Source organism: Lynx rufus, unplaced genomic scaffold (assembly GCF_022079265.1).
Source record: "Lynx rufus isolate CCGP_SWC_20201006 ecotype Redwood Valley unplaced genomic scaffold, mLynRuf1.p SCAF_36, whole genome shotgun sequence".
Classification (NCBI taxonomy): Eukaryota; Metazoa; Chordata; class Mammalia; order Carnivora; family Felidae; genus Lynx; species Lynx rufus.
In genome coordinates, this window is record NW_025814852.1 from 3714204 (window position 1) to 3735760 (window position 21557).

The window sequence follows — 21557 nt, forward strand, 5'->3', positions numbered from 1 at the left end:
CCCCGAGACCATTGTCACCGAAGGGTCCACTTTTTCCCACCTAATCTTTAATCCATTGTGATTTCAATATCAAAGGAGAAAAAGTCTATTTCAAACGACCACAAAGTACAAAAATGAATCTGTCTCGTCTGAAAAGTCGGTGCGGACCCAAAGGTATCTCTGGCGAGATTCCACTTGAAGGAACCCTCCAGAGTAGGTAACGGAACATGGAGAGAAAGCAGACTGGGGGTTCCCAGGGGCTGGCGGGGCACGAATGGGGAGTGAGGGCTCCGGGTACACGGTGACCCTTGGGGACCGAGATATTCTGCAACAATATTCCGTGGCGTGGTTCACAGCGTCGTGAGCGTGCCCAGTGCTTAGGAATTGCACAACGTAAAATAAATAAATTTTTATTGAAGATTAATGTGGATTTTAAACATACCATGAACCAATAATGTACCAGCTAAAAAGTAGAGGAGAGAAAGGATAAGGGAGAAGAGGAACAGTCATTCTGGTGGAGGGTCCGGGGACTGGGACTGGAGCAACAATTAGAAATACAATAAACACCCCTCGAAGGCCTTTGAGCCCTTGATTTGTGGCCGGAATCCATAGGGGAACAAGGGCGGTGGCAGGAACGGTGTCGGGAGCAGAAGCAGGGCCCAGCTGACTCTGCTCAGGTGCCCGCTGTCCCTGCACAGGTCCCAGGTCACCTGCTGGCTCTCCGGCCCCTGCAGGAGTCGCCCCAGACTCCACCCCTGCCGCAGAGACGCCGAGGTCCCCGATGCCCTTGGGTCGGGCTCTGGAGTCGCACCGGCTTCCGCTCTTGCCCCGGACTCTTGAGAAGGAAACAGAGAGATGGCTGCAGCGGCTCCAAGGCCTCAGGGTGAGAGGAGGGAAGGTCCCCCCCCCACCCAGCGATGGCCTCTCCAGGGGCCTTGGCAGAGACACAACTCACCCCGGAGCCTCCCCGAGAAGCCGCGGCCAGGAACCCACACCAGGACCTCTGCCCCCTGCAGTCCGCAGGCCGGGGCTCTCAGTCTCTGCTCCTGGCCCCTCACCAGCCCCCGGGCGCTCCTCCCTGGGTGGCCCAGCACCGCCCGGGCCCCGTGCACCCCCATCGCCCTCCCCCAGCCTTCTCACCCTCGGGCTCTGGCTCCGGGGGCTCCGGGTCCTGATCCCAGGACCGGTGAACCAGGACCCTGTGGAGGGGCCAGGGCGGTGAAGGAGGCGTTCCCAGGTCATCTCCAGGCTCTGCTTCCGAAGACCTCCCTGCAGCCACTCTTTCCCTCGGTCCAGGGTGGCCCTCTTGGCCGACAGGGCACACGGACAACTCTGTAGGGCAGGTGTATCGGGACTCGGCCAGACGTTTCCCGATTTCATCGGTTGATTTCTGTAAACACAGTGACCCGCGGCCGTCCCGGAGACATCACAGCCGTGCCCGGCCATCCTCAGTGTCCTTCCACCCTCTCCACCTGTGGCTCCCAGATTGGACACAGACCTGAGTGTGCACAGCCCTGCGCCTGGGACATAGTGACATCCACCTACAGGGCTCGGGATGAACATCGGGGACGAGAGGGCCACCCCAGCACACCCTGTCCCTGCCCTCCAGCCTTGACGGGGGTGTGAGCCTGACCCGCCCACCAGGCATCTGACCCCTTCATCAGCCTGCACCTGCTCGGGTGGGCCCTCCACACACGACCCCTCCTTCCACACAGACATACACACACAGACACACAGACACACGGGGGGGGACATGGGGCCGCACAAGTCAGATCAGAGTGGTGTCGGGCTTGACTGGATGTCTCTGGGTTTCCCTGTGTTACCTTTGGTTCCCTGCGAGCTAGAGACCTGAGGCGTCCTGTGCACGACCTGACCCACTGTCTCCAGGGTCGGGAAGCGTCACGGCCGCGGGCTCCCCTGAGCCGGCAGCCGCGGGACATGGGCACACAACAGGAGAACATGTTCGTCAGGCAAAGGTGTCCCAACGAATGAGCCCAGTCGGGCGCTGTCTCCAGAACGTGGGTGCCTGGTGACCCGGGTTCTGAGTTCAATTGGGCTCTGTGACCAGGGAGGTGAGGTCACTTCCTGGGGTCCCCTTACCCGGCTTCCTGCTCCTACAACAGCCCCTCCCAGGCGGCAAAGGGCTCCCCTCCACCCCATGCCCTGTCCCTACAGTGACACCAACACAGGCCAGACACGTCCCCGCGAGGCCCGGTGGAGCCGGTGCCGCGCTTTGGGGCCACAGAGCTGGGTTCAGACCTGGGTTTTCCTCCTGACCAGTGCTGAGACCCTGCATTGTGCCTCTCGGGGCACCCGGTCACCCGTCTGCACAGTGGGGTCCTTGTGGCATCTACTTGTAGGGGCGCCATCAGGGAGCCACCTGTAGACACGTCCCGTGCCTGCTATCCCGTGAGGCTCGTGGGCACACGTGGCCGTGGAAGGATGAGGAAGGGGTGGGCCTGACACGGAACACAGGGGAGGGCCGAGTGGAGTCTCCTTGAGGTCATGGCCTCCTGCTCAGCCCAGACCCTGGTGTGTGCCGACCCCTAGGGCACCTGGACCCCAGCTGCCGGCCGGGCTCGTGGACGGACACCAGAATGTGTCCCTGTGTCCTGTAGCTCTACACAACTCACCCTGTCCCTCCCAGTCACCTTTGACCTGGGGTGTGGACGTGACCCTCCCATCAGCCTGCTCCTGCTCTGGGTGGCTTCCCCCCCACGTCCCATCCTTACACACACACACAGCCTCACACACACTCACAGACACAGGGAGGCTCGTGCGACTCACCAGTCGGATCAGGGCCGTGTCAGGCTAGACCGGCCAGGCCTGGGCCTCCCGGTGTCACCTTTGCGTCCCTCCGGGCACGTGACCAGAGGCTTCGGGGGTGAGACCGGACCCACCGTCTGCACGTGGGAAAAGGCTCTCCCTGTGGGCTTTCCTGAGACCACGGCCTCGAGATATCAGGACACAGCATGAGAACACGTTGCGCATTCGAAGGTCTCCAACCACGGGAGCTGAGTGGGGTGCTTCTCTAGAATGGGGGTGCCTGTGATACACACGGGGGCATCTTGGGGATCCCCTGGCCATCGGCCTGGCGTGGCTCCCCTCCTGGGCATGTTCCCTGGAGACAATGTCCCCGCCCCACACCTCGTCTCTCCCCCAACGCCTGTCACCTCCAGGGTCCACTCATCCTTTGACCCCCACGCGGGTGGTTAGTTACTGGGGGGCGGGGGACTGTGTTTCCATGCAATTGCGTGGACCTGTGCCCACTCGGGGATGCCCAGAGGAAAGGACCCCACACGGGATGGGTTCAGTGGTCCTCCAGGATCTTAGAGGCTCTCATTCCCTCGAAAACCCCCTGGGAAAGTGAAGCCCTGGCCTAGGAGCCCGAAACCTCCCCCAGCCCCTCTAGGCTCTGCTCACCCGGTGGGTCCCCGGCCAGTCCCTGCCTCTCCTGGCCTCAGGTTCCCGACTGTTCCATGAGCGCTTGGAGGAGGAGCTTCGCCAGTCCGGCTAGAGTGGCCCCTGGCTCCCACCTTCGGGCAGGATGTGGCGCGGGAGCCTTGGGGGCGGGGAGGTGCTCCCACCAAAGGTCGAGGCAGGTGGAGCCTGCGCAGGTGCGCCGGGACCATGGGACTGCGCGCACGGGACCACCTCGCGGCAGGAGCCCACGACACCTGGGGTCGCACGTATCCGATCTCCACCGCCCGCTCAGTGACCCTCATATCCTCTTAGGCCTGGGGCCGCGGCCACTCCACTCAGTCAGGGCGGCTGGACGCAGCGGGTATGGAGACACGGGGGCAAGAGGAAACGAGACAGACCCCCACCCTGCTGACCTGGCCCCCCCACTCCACTCCGCTGTTCATCCGGGCGTCTGGCTGAGCAGGGGGAGAGGGAGGTGGACACCAGTCTGGGCAGGGAGAGGTCAGGCCGCCTTTCCCTCCTCCCCATCACCTCCCCCTGCCTTCCCGAAAGCCCCACCCCCAATGCTCCCCCACTTCGGACACCTTCACCTCCCTGCTTTCATCCCCCACACACCCACCGGAGGTCGGAGCCGCTGACCCCATCTCAAAAAGAGCACCGAGGTCCCAGAAGCTGGCATAGAGCTTGCGTGTCACAGGACTCTGACGTGGCCCCGCTGTGAGTGTGAGCCCGGGTCGCTCTGACCCGAAGCCTGGGCTTTGGCATGACCCCGAGGAGGTAACCTCTGAAGCCAGCCTTAGAGATGAGGGTGTTCTGGATGGGAGCCGTGGAGCGGGGCGGTGGTAGCAGGGGGCTTGAGGGGCAGGGATGGTGGGCTCCCTGGGGGAGGAAAACACTAGGGAGGGGGGAGGGGAACACCCAGGGCAGGGCATCTGTCCCAGTTCACACGGGGCTCGGACGTCAGGTAAGGAGTCGGGGGTCACCGCAGCTTGCCAGTCGCAGGGGACATGACCAGGCAGTGTCGTCAGAGCCACGGCATCCTAGATGTGGAGGGAGCTCCCGGGCTTGGTATTTGCCCCCAGACAAGCATGGATTCCCAGGCACCGGCCTGGGAGGATGATGTTGCCTCAGTCTCCTCCTCTGTAGAGCAGAGCAGGTCGTCGCCTCCCCCCGGGCTGGATTCCCCGGCAGGTCCACAGATGGTCTCCTGTCAGAGGAGTTGTTCAAGTGAGTTCTGTACCCGGAGGGGTCTCGGAGAGGGGACCAAGGGACGTGCCCCCTGCCAGCTCGGCGGATGTTCTCGTCCAAGCTGCTGATCCTCACGTCCAGGCCGGCACCGGTGATGCGGTGTCGCCCGCCGGCTGGGGGGACAGGGGCAGTGAGGAGCTGTGCCTGCGGACACTGAGACACAGAGCTCGTGTGCGCCCAAGGCTGCCCCGGGGCGTGTGGAGGCTGAGGCTGAGCTGACACCTGATGTCTCTGGGAAGGACCAGGAGGAGAGCCCGTGCCCTGGGGTCTCTGGGAAGGACCAGGAGGAGAGCCCGGGCCCTGGGGTCTCCGGGAGGGACGGGGAGGACAGCCCGGGCCCTGGGGTCTCCGGGAGGGACCGGGAGGACAGCCTGGGCCCTGGGGACTCCGGGGGGGACTGGGAGGACAGCCCGGGCCCTGTGGTCTCTGGGAGGGACTGGGAGGACAGCCCAGGCCCTGGGGTCCCGCCTTGTTCCTGCCATGGGAGGGGTCAGTCTGCATCACTCATTTCACAGAGCAGGAGAGTGAGGCCCAGAGAAGGGAGGCAGGTGTTTCTGGGCACAGGGCTCGTCAGCAGAGTGCTGGAATACCACCTCCGGAGCCCCTGCCAGCCCGGCAGGGACCCCCCGAGTCGAGGGTGATCCCTCCCCTTGTGCCTGGCCACTCATTCTTCCCAGACCTTGGCGGTGGCCTGTTCCTTTAGACCACAGATATTGCTGGCCGACCAGGAAGGAGTCCAGCTGGTAGGACAGGTCTAACTACAGGACACAGGGACACCTGTGAGCTACCAGGAACCACATTGTGGTCTGTGTCCCCGAGCCGGCCCGGCAGCTGGGGTCCAGGCGCCCTAGGGGTCAGCACACACCAGGGTCTGGGCTGAGCAGGAGGCCATGACCTCAAGGAGCCTCCACTCGGCCCTCTCCTGGCTCCTGCCCGGTCTCACCTGTCCTCCCTGAGGGGCTCCAGGGCCCAGATCCCGGCCCCTGATGGCTGCTCGGGCTCCAGCCGGGAAAGATGTAGAGCCTGTGGAGCAGCTGGACCTCTTGGGGCTGGAGGGAGGGCCGGCCACCGACGGGGCCTCAGCTGGGGAGGATGCGGCCCTCTTGGGGTGAGGAAGAGGCCAGGACCTGGTCCCGGGGTCATGGCTCATGTATACAAAGGGCTGAAATCACTGAGTGCCCGGGAGATGGCCAGTTAAAGTAGCCCCCTGACAGTTGGTTTTCCTGGAGGTGCCCCCTGGCCTCCAGGGGCCTCTTCCCACCCTCTGACTCCGCCCAGGGCTGCAGCCAGGCACAGGCCGGCCCTCTGTCCAAGGTCCTGCCAGGAAGACAAGGCGGAAGGAGGAAAGGATAAGGGCAAGGGGAGGACCGACTTCTCCCTGCCCTGAGTCGGCCTCCACTGCTGCCTCCAGGAGCCCTGGCCCAGCCATGCCCCAGGGTCCAAGCACCTGGACCCTGGGGTGGTCTGCGGTCCAGGCCAGCTGGGTGGGATGGGTGTAGTCACTGGCTGTCGTGTCCCCAGATGTCCAACCCACCTGGCCTCACACCCTGAGGCTTGCCTGGATGGGGAGGGCATGGTTCTGGGGCTCAGGAAGGTTGGGGTTCCAGAGTAGTTGGCGGAGGTGGGAACATGGGGGACCAGCCAGGTGGGGAGCGGTTGCAGTCATGCACGTCAGCGTCACCTCTGGATCATCCACAGGTGTTGAGTGCCGGTCCCTGGGCAAACCTGGCCATGACACAGACCCGGCTGACCCTGGAGAGGGAGGCCTGTGTACCCGGGGCACCTCCCATCCACCTACCCCCGGGGGCGAGCCTGGGCCACGGCCACGCTGATGCACTTCCCCGTCTGACCCTCAGGGACAGGGGGACACTGAGGTCAGGAGAGGCAAGGATTGGCCTAGGACAAATGAGGTGTGCAGGGTCCAAGGAGCAGAGCTGGTCTCCAATCCTAGGCCAGCCTCTACCCCCACATGGGGTTCTCCCTGGGAGGGGATATGTGCCGGCTGAGGGTCAGGGGGTCCCCAAGGTGTCCGGGGGGATTGCCAGGAACTAGGGGAGGACGGGGCCTGGGGTCCTGTGTCCACCACGCTGAGCCCATGGAACTAAGAAGTGTGGATGGGGCTACGGCACAGAAGGACTCAGCCTCCTCCTCCTGAACTGGGCTGCATAGACAGTGTCCCAAGGGTCCCACAGGCTCATAGACGACTCTGTGTCCTGGGATCTTCATCCCTGGCCCTCTGTTCTCCCCTCCTGGGAAAATGCTTCCTACTGCCTCAAGGTCCTTCAGAGCGGAGGGCAGCCTGGGGACCTGGAGGACCGAGGACCTGGGTTGGCAGCACATGGCCAAGCAGTGGACCCTGGTGTGGACACCGAGGTCAAGAGCCTCCTTGTTGGAGCCTCGGGTCCTCATTAGGAAGTGGTTCCCCAGGCAGAGCCCTGGCTGGGGCGAGGAGGCCTCGTGAGGGACCTGAGCACCGGGCCAGGGGAGGGACACGGGCCACAAGGGAGGCTTCTGAGGGTTGTCACCTGGACCCTGGAGCCCACAGGACCTGCGCCTATGAGACACAAAGAGAGAGACAGAGTCCGAGGCAGAGAATGGACCCACGAGAGAGGAAACCAGAAATTCCATGAATCGGCCCAGAAATGACACCCGGTCATCATATTCTAGCCCTTAGAACCCGGTCACATGGGCCATCCACCCGGGAGGGGAGGGGGTGACAGAGGCACGTGGGACCAGGAATCGGGAAGGCTGGGAGCCACAGTGGGGACCGCCCAGCACGTAGGCCCAGACCAGGCTCTGAGACCCGAGCCCAAACGTAATGGAGCCCATGGCATGCGTGTCTGGTGGGCACAGGGTCTGAACGAGTTCACCTCCACCTTCCCTGGGCCTGGGACCCAGGCAGGAGGGGTGGCTGTGCCTGGACCCAGAGAGGACCCAGGCCCGCGTGAGTGTGTTCCGTGCCAGGCCGACCCCTTCCTCGTCCTTCCACGGCCACGTGTGCCCACGAGCCTCATGGGATAGCAGGCACGGGACATGTCTACAGGTGGCTCCCTGATGGCGCCCCTACAAGTAGATGCCACAAGGACCCCACTGTGCAGACGGGTGACCGGGGGCCCCGGGAGGCACAGTGCAGGGTCCCAGCACTGGTCAGGGGGAAAACCCAGGTCTGAACCCAGCTCTGTGGCCCCAAAGCCGCCCACCGGCCGCACCAGGCCTCGCGGGGACATGTCTGGCCTGTGTTGGTGTCACTGTAGGGACAGGGCATGGGGTGGAGGGGACTCCTTTGCCGCCTGGGAGGGGCTCTTGTAGGAGCAGGAAGCCGGGTAAGGGGACCCCAGGAAGTGACCTCACCTCCCTGGTCACAGACCCCAACAGAACTCGGAACCCAGGTCACCAGGCACCCACATTCTGGAGACAGCGCCCGACTGGGCTCATTCGTTGGGACACCTTTGCCTGACGAACATGTTCTCCTGTTGTGTGCCCGTGTCCCGCGGCTGCCGGCTCGGGGGAGCCCGTGGCTGCAACGCTTCCCGACCCTGGAGACAGTGGGTCAGGTCGTGCACAGGACGCCTCAGGTCTCTAGCTCGCAGGGACCCAAAGGTAACACAGGAGACCCAGAGACATCCAGTCCAGCCCGACACCGCTCTGATCTGACCAGTGCGGCCGCACCTCCCCTCCCGTGTGTGTGTGTGTGTGTGTGTGTGTGTGTGCGTGGAAGGAGGGGTCGTGTGTGGAGGGCCCACCTGAGCACATGCAGGCTGATGAAAGGGATAGATGCCTGGTGGGCGGGTCAGGCTCACACCCCTGTCAAGGCTGGCTTGGAGGGACAGGTTGTGCTGGGGTGGTCCTCTCGTCCCCAAGGTTCATCCCAAACCCTGCTGGTGGATGTTACTGTGTCCCAGGCGCAGGGCTGTGCACACTCAGGTCTGTGTCCGAACTGGGAGCAGTGGGGAGAGAAGGCTGAAGGACACTGAGGATGGCTGGGCGGGGCTGTGATGTCTCCGGGCCGTCCGCGGGTCACTGTCTTTACAGAAATCAACCGATGAAATCGGGAGGCGACTGTCGGAATCCCGATTCACCTGTCCTACAGAGTTGTGCGAGTGTCCCGTCGCCCAGGAGGGCCACCCTGGACCGAGGGAGAGAGTGGCCGCACGGAGGTCTCAGGAAGCAAGGCCTGGAGTTGGCCTGGGAAGGCCTCCTTCACCGCCTTGGCCCCTCCACAGGGTCCTGGTTCACCGGTCCTGGGATCAGGACCCGGAGCCCCCGGAGCCAGAGCCCGAGGGTGAGAAGGCTGGGGTGGGAGATGTGTGTTCACGGGGCCCAGGCGGTGCTGGGCCACCCAGGGAGGAGCGCCCGGGGGCTGGTGAGGGGCCAGGAGCAGAGACTGAGAGCCCCGGCCTGCGGACTGCAGGGGGCAGAGGTCCTGGTGTGGCTTCCTGGCCGCGGCTTCTCGGGGAGGCTCCGGGGTGAGTTGTGTGTCTGCAAAGGCCCCTGGAGAGGCCGGCACTGGGTGGGGTGGGGGACCTTCCCTCCTCTCACCCTGAGGCCTTGGAGCCCCTGCAACCATCACTCTGTTTCCTTCTCAAGTGTCTGGGACAGGAGCAGAAGCTGGTGCAGCTCCAGAGATCAACCCAACAGCATCGTGTGCCTCGGGGGCTCTGCAGGCAGGGGTGGTGCCTGGAGCGACTCCTGCAGGGGCCGGAGAGCCAGCAGGTGACCTGGGACCTGTGCGGGGACAGCGGGCACCTGAGCAGAGTGAGCTGGGCCCTGCTTCTTCTCCCGCTTCTCCTGGTTCCGCCTTTCCTGCTTCTGATCCCAACACTGTTCCTGCCACTGCCCTTCTCCCCGCCCCTGCCCCCGCCCCTGTCAATGCCCTTCTTCCCACCCCTGCCCCCGCCCTTGCTCCCACATGGATGGCAGTCACAAATCAAGGGCCTGAAGGCCTACACGGGGTGTTTACTTTATTTTTGTTATATTTTATTTCAAATTTATTCTCCAATCCCTGACCCCGACCCCCCCACCAGAATATCTCTTCCTCTTCTCCCTTATACTTGTTCTCTTCTACTTCATAGCTGTTACTTTATTTGTTCATTAGTTATAATCTATATTAATCTTCAATAAAACGTTTTATTTATTTTACATTGTGCAATTCCTGAGCACTGGGTACGCTCACAACGCCGTGAACCACGCCACAGAATTTTGCGGCAGAATATCTCGGTCCCCAAGGGTCACCGTGTATCCGGACCCCTCGCTCCCCATTCGTGCCCTCGCCAGCCCCTGGGAACCCCCAGTCTGCTTTCTCTCCATGTTCTGTTACCTCCTCTGGAGGTTTCTTTCAAGTGCAATCTCACAAGAGATACTTTTGGGTCTGTACCGAATTTTCAGACGAGACAGATTCATTTTTGTACTTTGTGGCCGTTTGAAATAGACTTTTTCTCCATTGACATTGAAATCACAATGGATTAAGGATTAGGTGGGAAAATGGAGGCCCCTTCGGTGACAATGGTCTCGGGGTGGAGACCCCTGTGCGTGCTGTGACACCACAGCCTGAAGCCAGACAGGACACGGCGGGTCCTCCCGTGGCCCAAACAGAAACCGGGAGATGCAGAAGGCCGGATGGTCACACCACACAGGGGAGAGCATCCCTCACGACCCAGGGCCAGAAAGGTTCACAGGCCTCTGGGCCAAATAATGCGCCAAAGCCAGTGCGTTCCCCGGGATGGAGGCCAGACCCGTCCCAGTCCAAGGGGAGGCGACCCCCGTGGGAGCAGGCGTCAGAGATGTGGGCCGTCCCGGGGTGGGACTTGGGCAAGTGAGACCCGAGGGAGGCAGCCCTGGTCACCTTCAGACGGGCAGGTTTCTGGTCTGGGGACTGGCAGCCTAGGTATCCACGTGAGGAAGCAGAGGCCCCAGCCGATCCCCAGCAAGAAGTCCTCGTCCTGCAGGGGACCGGCTGGCCCAGTACTGGGAGAGCCCCCAGAGCCCGGAGTCGGCCCTTCCCCAGCCCCATGTGGGGCCCCAGGCAGGTTGGTCAGCTCTGCTCCCATGAGTTCGGTGGGGACCCTCGGCAGGTGGTGGGGTTTCCCAGGAAGAGGGACCCCGAGCCCCAGGACGCCAAGATGCAGGCCCGCGGGTAGAACAATCCAAAGTCAAGGATTCCTGACCCAGTTCGTCTTACTAGTGACCCAGGCTGTGCTATTAGCCTCGGTGTCCCCATCTGTGACATGGGGACGTAACGGGCCTTCTAGATGGGTTGGCGCATTCCCTGAGAGATGAGGTAGAATCGTGGCCTGGTGCCTGGAGGACATAAAAGGGCCACCTGGAAGGCTGTCCCAGAGTCCCCCAGGGCACAGGATTCCGGAAGCCCCTCCTTGGCCCCTGCCCGCTGTCCCCCTTCTGGGAACACTCAGCGTTGTTTGTGGAGGAGGTAGAGACGATCCAGGAGGTCAGCAGGTCCCACGTGGAGGAAGGTCAGCGCTGGAGGGACAGAAGGACGTGTCCCGTGCCCCCTTCCAGGGCCCGAGCTGTGACGCCCTCTGACCGGACCTCTGACCTGACCTGGTGTGGACCCCACTTCTATGGTTTCCCTCCCTCCCTCCTTCCCTTCCTCCTTCCCTAATTCAGCTGGGGAACTCAGGTGCCTGCTGTGTGCTGAGCACCGTGACCTCTCCAGTGAGCACGACCCGATAGGTCCCCCACGTGGCATCTTCCTTTGCAGGGTCTGAATGTTCCTGGCCGTGTCCCCTCTGGTGAGTCTGGGAGGAGGGCTCTGCCCACGTTCCCGACAAGGAAGCACGAGTCCAGAAGGTCCAGACGACCTGCCCCAATTGCCAGCGTGTGGAGTCTGGACAGAGGGTGGTCCCTGAGCAGAGGAGGACCTGGGCCCACGCAGCCCGGAGGAGGAGGGGGAGCACCGTGGCGGCCTGGCGCTCAAGTCCGCTGGGAGACGGTGTCCTACCCGGACCGGCCCTGTCCCCAGGGCATTCGGGGTACCTGCGCTCCCAGGTGGCAGGCTGGCCCCGGCTGGCAGGAGAGGAGGCGCCCCTGGGGCAGGACAGAGCCCTCAGGCAGAGAGGAGGGTCGCAGGTGCTCCCCCAGGGGCAGGTGGACTCGGGCGCCCTGAGGGGGCGTCACCGGGACAGCTGTGCCTTGCCAGCCCCAGTTCCCCAAATCCAAGCACAAGACCCTAACAGCCTCTGCCCCACCCCCCAGACAGAAACCGCTGCTGTCCTTGTTCCTTTGTGGATGCGTCCATGCCTGCCCTCAGCACCCTGTCTGCTCCCCGCTGTGTGCACGCACCTGGATCCCAAAAGCGAGCCCCGGACCCACCCAGGAGGTGGTGCGGCCTCTGACCCGCAGCCAGCAAGGGGGAGCGCCGTCCCCATGGCCCTCCTCACCCTAAGAAGACACGTAAGCCATATTCACCAAGGTTTTTAACCATCACACACACACACGCACACACACACACACACACAGACACACACACATAGAGCGAAGGGTGGGGGCCCTGGAGGACCTGCACACGGATGTCTCCGGCTCCTTCCGCCGCCCCTGTGCTTTTGTGGGTTTGCTCTGGTTCTCTCGGATCCTTCTCCCCGCTCCCTTGAAGGCGTCAGGTCTCTGCCCGAGTCCCTGGGTCACCCACCCACCTCTCCTCTTAGGAAGACGTGCAAATGCGCACCCTGCATTTCCTCCCATCTTCCTCTCGCCTCCCAGACTTCGCTCGTCAGATTTGGGAGTCGAGAACACCCCTTGTGTCTTCCCTCACCTGTCCTTCCACCCAGCTCTTCCCAGGCCGGCCCCGAGGCGGTCCTCGGGCTGGATTCGTCTCCTGGGAGGTGGGGTCAGGGGACAGAGGGCAGACGGTGCCGGTGGGGGCAGGAGAGGGCCGTGGCCCACAGGCCGAGTGCCGGCTTGTCTGCCAGGGCCCCCGGGCTGGGTGAGCCCCGCCGGTTCTCCTCTTTCTTCCCGGGAGGCATCCTTGTCCTGAACGGGCACCAGGGAACCTGAGTGAAGAGACCACTTTGCTTTGAGGCGCGGGGTGGAGTGGCAAGGGCTGCAGAGGACGTTGGCCTTGGATGGGGAAAGCGAGGCCGGCCATGCACCGCTGTCCCGTTCAGGCCCCTCTGCCACCTGGGTGCACCTGCAGCGGAGGGGCTGGCTCCCGGCAGGCTGGCAGCGTCCCCCAGGAGCCCCCGGTCCCTCCTCTCTGCGTGAGGACTCTCTCCCGGAGACGGGAGCCCGTCACAGCTGTCTCTGGGGACCTCTGCTTCCTCACCTTGTCACCAGGGCGGCTGGTCCCCAGAGCAGAAACCTGCCCCTCTGAAGGCGACCACCGCTGCCTCCCTCGGGTCTCACTTGCCCGAGTCCCACCCTGGGAGGTCCTGCATCTCTGACACCTGCTGCCATGGGGGTCGCCTCCCCTTGGACTGGGACGGGTCTCGTCTCCATCCCGGGGAAAGCACTGGCTTTGGCGCAAAATTTGGCCCAGAGGCCTGTGAACCGTTCTGGCCCTGGGTCGTGAGGGATGCTCTCCCCTGTGTGGTGTGACCGTCCGGCCTTCTGCATCTCCCGGTTTCTCATTGGGCCACGGGAGGACCGGCCGTGTCCTGGCTGGCGTCAGGCTGTGGTGTCACAGCATGCACAGGGGTCTCTCTCTCTGACATGTGTCCTCTTTTACTAACATAGCCTCTTGTATCCTTGCAACAAACCCTCCCCACCCCTCCCGGTGGAAGGCCCGTGTGACCGGTTCTGAGGGAGAGAATATAACGATGGGTGTCGCTTCCAAGCTGGTTCATGAAAGCCTGTGGTGTCTCTGGGTTCCTTTTCTCCCGGGTCCATTCTCTGGCTCTGTGTCAGTGTGTGTGTCTGTGTGTGCGTCTCTCTCTGACGAAGCAAGAGCAGATAACATGAGCTGCCCCAGGAGGCCCAGTGCCAAGAACCTGCAGAGGCTCCGGGCTGAGACACAGAAGTCCCGAGACCCCCCCAGTCCCAGCCGAATCCTGCCAAGAGCACGTACCCGGTCGCGGTCTTGGAGGCGGACCCTGCCCCCGTCGAGCCTCAGCTGAGCCTGCAGCCCTGGCCTGGGTGACCGTGGGGCTGAGGCTCCCAGCCGAGCCGAGCCGGGAGACTGGCACAGAAAGTGTGATGTGGTCCAAGTAAGGTGAATGTGTCCCCCAGCACAGACAACAGCCCATCCTCCAGGTTGGGGCCCGGGCCCGCCCTCTTCCCTCCCGAGCTCTCTCCGGCCACACTGGCTCCTCTCAGCTCCTCTCCAGACAAACCCTCTGTGCCTCCGAGTCTCTGCAGCTTTGCTCGTCCCCGCAGCACACAGCACACTGCTTGCAGACGTGTGCGGGACTGGCTCCTCTTGTCCTTCTGGGTCCCAGCATCAGGGCCACCCTGGAGGCCTGTGAGACACCCCCCCCCCAACCCAGGGGCCCCTGGCCGCCCTCCTTCACCCTGCTTCATTTCCCGACAGTGTTGGTCTTTCCTTTCACACGGATTCCCTCTTGTGCCTTGACCCACCTCCCCCTCTGGGCTGTGAGCTCCTGCAGGGCTGGGACCTCACGGGACCTTTGATTCCGGCCCCCGGGCCCAACACATGCCCTGCGCAGGGTGAGAGGCACAGGAGCTGATGTGTCCAGAGAGGATCTCAGAGTCCCTACCTGCCTCTGAGCAGCTCATGCTGTGGACATGCAGACTAATAGTAAGAGGTACATGTTGGGTTAGGGGCAGGGGACGCCTAGCTTGACCACTGAGCGTCCCTTCCCGCTCCAGAGGCTTACACTGAGCACAGTGGACACAGCCTGCCCCCTGGTGGTCAGCACCGGCATGACAGCCCCAGGCTTGGAAACCAGAAAACAAAACACACATCTTTGGGTGTAGTCAAGGCAGCAGCCCTCCCTGGCCCTAGGGGGGCACAGGGGCAGGACCTGCGGGCTCCAGGGGCGGTGTGAGGACTTCAGGAGCCTCCCTTGTCCCCCGTTCCACCTCTCCCGGCCCGGTGCCCCGTTCATTCCTAAGGCTTCCTCACCCCAGTCAGGGCACTACCTCTGGAAGCCCTTCCTAATGAGGCCCCGGGGCTCCGATAAGGAGGGTCTTGACCTCGGTGTCCACACCAGGGTCCATGCTCGGCCACGTGCTGCCCACCCAGGTCCTCGGTCCTCCAAGCCCCCAGGCTGCCCTCCGCTCAGAAGGACCTTGAGGGAGGAGAAAGCATTTTCCCAGGACCAGGAGCATCTTGGGGCAGGGGTGGAGGTCCAGGGCCAGCAGACAAGCCTGTGGGACCCTTGGGACACCACGTCTATGCAGCCCAATTTACACAGGAGTAAGCTGAAGCCTGTCCCGTAGCCCCCTCCCACTAGGGGGGTGTCTCCTTCTAGCTCCAGGCTGGTGGCGGATACAAGACCCCAGACCCCGACTTCTCCGGGTGCCCCGGGAAAGTGCCCAGCCCAGGCAGCCCCCTGGGTACCCGGGAGACCCTGCTGGCCATCAGGCTGGCACGTCTCCCCACCCCACGTATGAGCCCTGGTCATGCTGCCAGCACACTGGGCGCCCCTGCCCCGTGGCAGAGCTGCCTCCAGGCCCCTTCTTCTTGCCCCGGTGTCACCTCCCCCCTCCAGGGTGGACTCCCCTTGAGCCGCTGCCGGGTGGTCAGTGTGCGTGTGTGTGTGTGTGTGTGTGTCTGTGTGCGTGTGTGTCTGTGTGTGTGTGTCTGTGTGTGTGTGTGTGTCTGTGTGTGTGTGTGTCTGTGTGTGTGTGCGTCTGCTTGCCTGTACGGTCTGGGGACATCCAGATATAACAGCCCCACCTCGTATGGGGTTGATAGGGATCCGACGGGATCTCAGGGGTCTCATTCCCAGGGCGAACCCCAGGGGAGGACTGAGTTTGGCCTAGGACGGAGACCCCCACTGCTTGGACTCTGCCCACTTCACGTATCCTGGGCCGGTCCCTGGCCTCAGTCTCCCACCTGGCCCTGAGGTTGGGCGTGGAGTGACGTCAGCGTGGACAGGGCCCAGGCTCTCCTCCTGGGTGGATGGAGAGGAGATGTGAAAGGCACACAGGCCTCCCTAGCAAAGGGCAGCTGGGCCTCGTGTCCTCGGCCTGGCACGGCTGTGTGCCCTCCCCGGGGGAGTCCGTGCCGCTGATCCGTGCCGCATGGCCCTATTGTGGGTTTGTCCCCCGGACAATCCGACCCAAAGCCTGAGCTCGCACGGGAGCCTGAGGAGGCTCCAACCCTGGAGATGAGGACGTCCTGGGTGGGGGCCATGGGAGGGGCGGTGGCGGCAGGGGCCTCTGAGGGGCCGGGGCTCCATGGCCTCCCTGGAGGAAGGCCCTAGGGAGGCCGGAGTGGGGTGAGGGGTGCCCACAGGGGAGGGCGTCTGGACCAGCTCACGCAGGGCGCCGGATGTCGGGCCAGGAGTCGGGGGGCACTGCAGGTTGGGGAGGGTGGGGATGCTCTGCCTCTGTGGCCCCCAGCTGCTCACTGTGGGGGAGACGCCGTCCCACCGCCTAGGCTGTGAGCTCGAGGGCGGGGTGGTGACTGGGCTTCACCGTCGTGTGCGGGTGCCTGCACACGGCAGCAGACAGACACGGGTGCTGACGCGTGCGGGGATGAGTGAACGGACACCGGGCCGCGGCTCCCATCTGTCGCTGTAAACAGTGGGGCCCGCGTCATGCGGCTCTGGGACGGTCCCGTGAGTCAGAGAGACGTGAAGTGTTATTCCTCACCCGGCACAGTTTGAGGGCTGAGAATTCAGCAGGGCACGGGACGGGGTGTGTGCGCATGGAGCTGACCGGAGCGGGTGCCACTCGAGCCGGGCACAGACGCCAGAAATACGTCGCTTGCGGGTGTTCTCGTCGGCCCTCCCTCTCCGGCTGGGGACGTGGTGGCCGCCGGCCTGCGGCAGAGGGAGCAGCGGGAGGGAGCGGAGTCCACACGGCCCCCAGGCGAGGGGCAGGGGCAGCACAGAGCTGACGCGGAGGGGCAGGGAGAAGCGCCCGGGGCCTGCAGCCTGCCCGTCTGGACACGCGTGTGGGCTAAGCAGGTGACCTCTAGCCGGTCAGTCCTGGAGCCCCGACACCGGGGCGTCCGAGGGCGATGCCGCGGAAAGCCAAGCACCCTTTTCCCACTTTGATGCCGACTCAAACGCCCAGGACCCACCTGGGAGCCAGGGGAGGTGGAGGTCAGCGGTGGGATTATGGGGTGTCTCCGGGCCCATCACTGTTCTCTTTCTCATTTCTACATCCTGTAGGAAACATGCCAGTAACTGGAACAAGGTATCACACACGATGTCTGCATAACACCCTGTTCTAGATTATCTGAAACAAGGTCCTCTACAATTAGGATCATGGCAGACGCTGGACCCCGACCAGCACCCCGGCGGGAGACACCGTGGCTGGCGTGCAGGGTGTGGGTCGGCAGGGCCGCCTGGCGGGGGCGGGGATGTTGGGGGACGCACATCTCCCCCGGAAAGCTGCTGTGTTACTTGGGTCTCAGCCCTCCCCGCAGTGTCTACATTTTGTATTCCACCTGAAACTGGCCCAACCTTTCGTTCCAGAATTTCACATGGCCAGTAACAGCCGGGACAGAGGAGTGAGCGCACAGGTGGGCAGGTGGTGGGCATGTCCTCAGAGGAAACCAGACTCCCCGAGTCGAGCTGTGAACCCACGATCACATCGGCTGGGTCTGGACTTGCCCCTGGTGACCTGACTGGTGGCTGGGCAGGGGTGTGTGTGTGTGAGTGTGTGTGTGTGTGTGTGTGTGTGTGTGCATGTCCCCTATTGACACGGAGTGCCCACCTTCCCTGTGGGAGGGGTTTCTGGGCCAGGCACCGGGAAGTAGCCTTAGGGCCTGCTCAAAACACTGTCACCGAGGGGCTCACCGCACTTGCCCGATGACGGGGGAGCTGCTGTGTGCAGGGTGGGGAGCAGCGAGCCCCCTCGAAGAGGGACCAGCCATGGGAGGCGGTTGGAGAAGACTTCCAACCTCTTGGGGTTGGGGAGATACAGACCTGGACCCGGAAGCTTACACGCTCGGGTTCAGTGCTGGGGCGCGAGCAAGCCCCCTCTTCCTCCAGGGGCCCTCTTTGGCCTCCCCTGGCCACAGGCTGGGCCTGAGTCCTGATCTGGGGGAGATGGGGGGTGACCCCTCCTCGGAATACCCGCCGTTGGCTGAGGGCCCAGTAGCCTTCAAGGGAGGGCCCTGCAGGGGCAGACACAGTCCTGGGGGGCCAGGGACCGACCACTGAGCCAAGAGGGGCAGGTGGCCGGCCCTGCAGGTTCTGCGAAGTCTGCGAGGGCACGTTGACCAGAGCTGTGCCCGCCCGGAGGGTCTCGACTCCCTCACAGCAGGGGGGAACCTGCAGGGGATTTGCCAGGGGCGGGTCCTGCGGGTGGAGGGGGTCTGCCAGGGGAGCTCGGCACGGGGGTGCGCTGCTGGCTCCAGCATGCTGACTCGAGGCTGCACGGGTTTCCAGCCTCCTCCGCCTCAGGCTCGCTCCCCTTTGTAAGATGGGGCGCTGGTGGTCCCCCGTCCCCCGGGGCAGAGGTTAGGGAGGCGCCGCGGGCACACTCGCCCAGGACAGGCCAGGACAGCGGCTGTTCCTTAAGCAGCCCAGGGTCTGCCTCCTCGATAAGGCGCACAGGTCCGCGGCCCCCGGCTTTGGGCTCCTGCCGCCAGCCTCTGGCAGCGACCCTCCTCCCGCCCTGTCCCCTGTCCCTGTAGATACGTGGCCTTCCTGGAGCTGCTCCTGCAGACGGCGGAGAAGCACTTCATGGCGGGACACAGGGTCACCTGCTACGTGTTCACCGACCGGCCGGGGGATGTGCCCCGCGTGCCCCTCGGGGAAGGGAGGCAGGTGGGGGTCCTGGAGGTCCGGAGCTACTCGCGCCGGCAGGACGTGTCCGTGCACCGCGTGGAGATGATCCGCAACTTCTCCCGGCGGCGCTTCCTCCACGAGGTGGACTCTCCGGTGTGCGCGGACGTGGACGTGAGGTTCCGCGACCACGTGGGCGTGGAGATCCCGTCCCCGCTCTTCGGCACCCTGCACCCCGGCTTCTACGGGGCGGCCCGCGAGGCCTTCACCTACGAGCGCCGGCCGCAGTCCCAGGCGCACGTCCCCAGGGACGAGGGCGACTTTTACTACGCGGGAGGCTTTTTCGGGGGGTCGGTGGCCGAGGTTCTGAGGCTCACGTCAGTCTGTCACCAGGCCACGGTGGTCGACCGGGCCCACGGCATCGAGGCGGTGTGGCACGACGAGAGCCACCTGAACAGGTACCCGCTGGACCACAAGCCCACCAAGGTGCTGTCCCCCGAGTACCTGTGGGACGAACAACTGCTGGGCTGGCCCGCCGTCGTGAAGAAGCTGAGGTATGTGACCGTGCCCAAGAGTCACCGGGGCATCCGGGACTGATGACGGGCTGGCCTAGTGTCCGTCAGGGGTGCCACCCTGACCCCAGCCGTCAGAGCGGATGGCCTGTCGCCGCTCCCTTTCTCTGTCCGGTCGCGGGACATCGCCGAGGCCCGGCGCCGCCCGCATCGGGCACGGGCACAGTTAGGCTTGACCGGGGGCCTGCCGGGGGGCGCGGCTCCAGCAAGACCCCTTGCTCTTCGGGTTCCTGGTCAGAGTTGAAAGGTCGCTTGCAGCCGCGGGCAGGACGTGAAGGTGAGGCCGGATCAGGACCCCCTTGGCTGGCGCCTGGCTTCCCGGCAGCCTGGGGCACAGCCCGCCGCCCGCTGGGGCAGGACAGCCCCCCCACCCCCTGGCCTCCCTCAGTCACTGTGGTGTTGTGGGTGTCACGCTTGCCCTGTCACTGCCACTAAAATGTTTCTGGCGGATGACGGGAATTGCGGGTTGTCCCGGAAACCTGCCTTGTGCGCTTCCTCGAGGCCCCGGCCAGGCCTGAGTGCTGCAGTCTCTCCGCCTCGCGTCTCCCTTCTCACATCAAGGACAGGGCGGTCCGCGTTGCCACTGCTATTTCTCCGTGACGTTGGCCAACTGTTACAATTTCTGGGTCACTTGCCGCCGTAAACGGCTCCAATTTTATGTCGGATGCTTTTTATTTTTATTTTTTTATTTTTTTTAAGGTTTATTTATTTTTGAGAGAGAGAGAGACCATGAGCTAGCGGGGAGGGGCAGAGACAGAGGGAGACACAGCACCCGAAGCAGGCTCCAGGCTCCGAGCCGTCAGCACAGAGCCCGACGCGGGGCTCGAACCCACGAACCGTGGGCCGAAGTTGGACGCTCAACCGACTGAGCCCCCCAGGCGCCCCTAAACCTTGATAATGTTAACCATGTCCAGGTGTCCAATTCAGTGGCAATAGGTACATTCACTGTTCTGCAACTGTCCCCTCCGTCCATCTTCACGACTTTCTCGTCACCCCAAACCCTGTGTCTGCCCACTAGACCCTAACCCTCCCACACCCATCCCCCTCCCCAGGCCCGGCACCCACTGCTCCTCCCACCCCTCTGAATCTGACTGTTCTCGGTCCGTCATGAGCGGGGTCCTCCAATATCGGTCCTTTAGGGACTGGCTTATTTCCCGTAGCACAGTGGCCTCAAGGTCTGTCCCCGTGAGCCTGGACCTGACCCACTTTTCCCCCAGAGGAGTTGCTCAGCTCTGTCTTGTCTAACCTGAGCCTCCTCAGTCCCCTGTGCTCCCCTCATCTTCCTCCTCAGCCTGAAGGACCCCGGGGCCCCGTCCCTTGGGCCTCACCGATCCCACCCCATCCGAACCGAACTGTTCAGTCCAGATGCCAGACACACACCCCTGGGGGCCTCGGGCCTCCCCTGCCCACCCGTCCGTGTCAGGTATCTGCTCCTCCCGCAGGTGTCCCCATGTCAGGAGAGAGACACCAAGTCCAGACCCTTGGTGTCATCTGTGACTTCTTGCTGGCCACCAACTCTCCCAGTGGTGAGGTGGCTACCGGAGGGCACTAAATGTTCAAAACATTTCAAGGCATATGTTAGTCTCGGCTGCCTAAGGCAATGGCTGAACCGAGCAGAACGACTGGAAGAAAGGCCGAGTGGTGAGGAGCTTTAGGGAATAAGGACCTAGAACCTCTGGCCCATTATTCCTGAGCCTCTAGGACGCTTGCGTGCATGGGCTGGGTGCATGTTCAGGAAAGACCTGAGAAGGGCCCCGGCTCTCCCCTCTGGTGACTGTCAGACTCTGCAATTAGGAAGTAAAGGTCAAGGCAGAGTAGTAAACAGCCTGGGTGGTGTGGAAGGTGTATCCTGATCTTTGCAGACCATCTCCTCCCCATCTGTAAAGACTGGAGGTTGTTTTCTTCTTTGGGGGGGAGGGGCGGTGGTTCCGCGTGTTTAAGGAAATGTCTGCCCAATGAGCACTACATTCACAGAACAGACACTTCGGTGACCACACACGACAAGGCATACAGATTTTACACAATTAGTTCAGAAAAGTCACTACAGTAGCAACTACTGCGAGCTGTGCCAGTAAACCCTGGAGGGGAAGACTGATATTTGAGTTGTACATTATACTATTCAAAATGTCAATTTTCAACAAAAACATTTAAAAATTTTTAATGTTTATTTGAGAGACAGAGAGACAGAGACAGAGACAGAGAGCAAGTAGGGAGGGGCAGAGAGAGAGGGAGACACAGAATCCAAAGCAGGCTCCAGGCTCCAGCTGTCAGCACAGAGCCCGACGTGGGGCCCGAAGCCACAAACCATGAGATCATGACCTGAGCTGAAGTCAGACGCTTAACCGACGGAGCCACCCAGGTGCCTCCCCCAAAACACTTTTTACAAAAAGTTTATTTATTTATTTTGAGAGAGAGAAAGAATGAATGGGGGGCAGAGAGAGAGGGGGACAGAGGATCCTACGTGGGCTCTGTGCTGACGGCAGAGAGCCTGATGCGGGGCCAAAACTCACAAATC

At 63.1% G+C, this 21557-nt stretch overlaps 1 protein-coding gene across 1 annotated transcript in view; it reads left to right on the top strand.

Moving 5' to 3' along the window:
* Positions 1-19067, top strand: part of LOC124522446 (histo-blood group ABO system transferase-like) — a 44121-nt gene extending 25054 nt beyond the window's left edge. Inside the window, exon 3 of the mRNA XM_047093893.1 lies at positions 18380-19067. Coding sequence (XP_046949849.1) covers positions 18380-19067 — 688 coding nt within the window. The remainder of the gene's footprint in view (positions 1-18379) is intronic.
* Positions 19068-21557: the final 2490 nt, after the last annotated feature.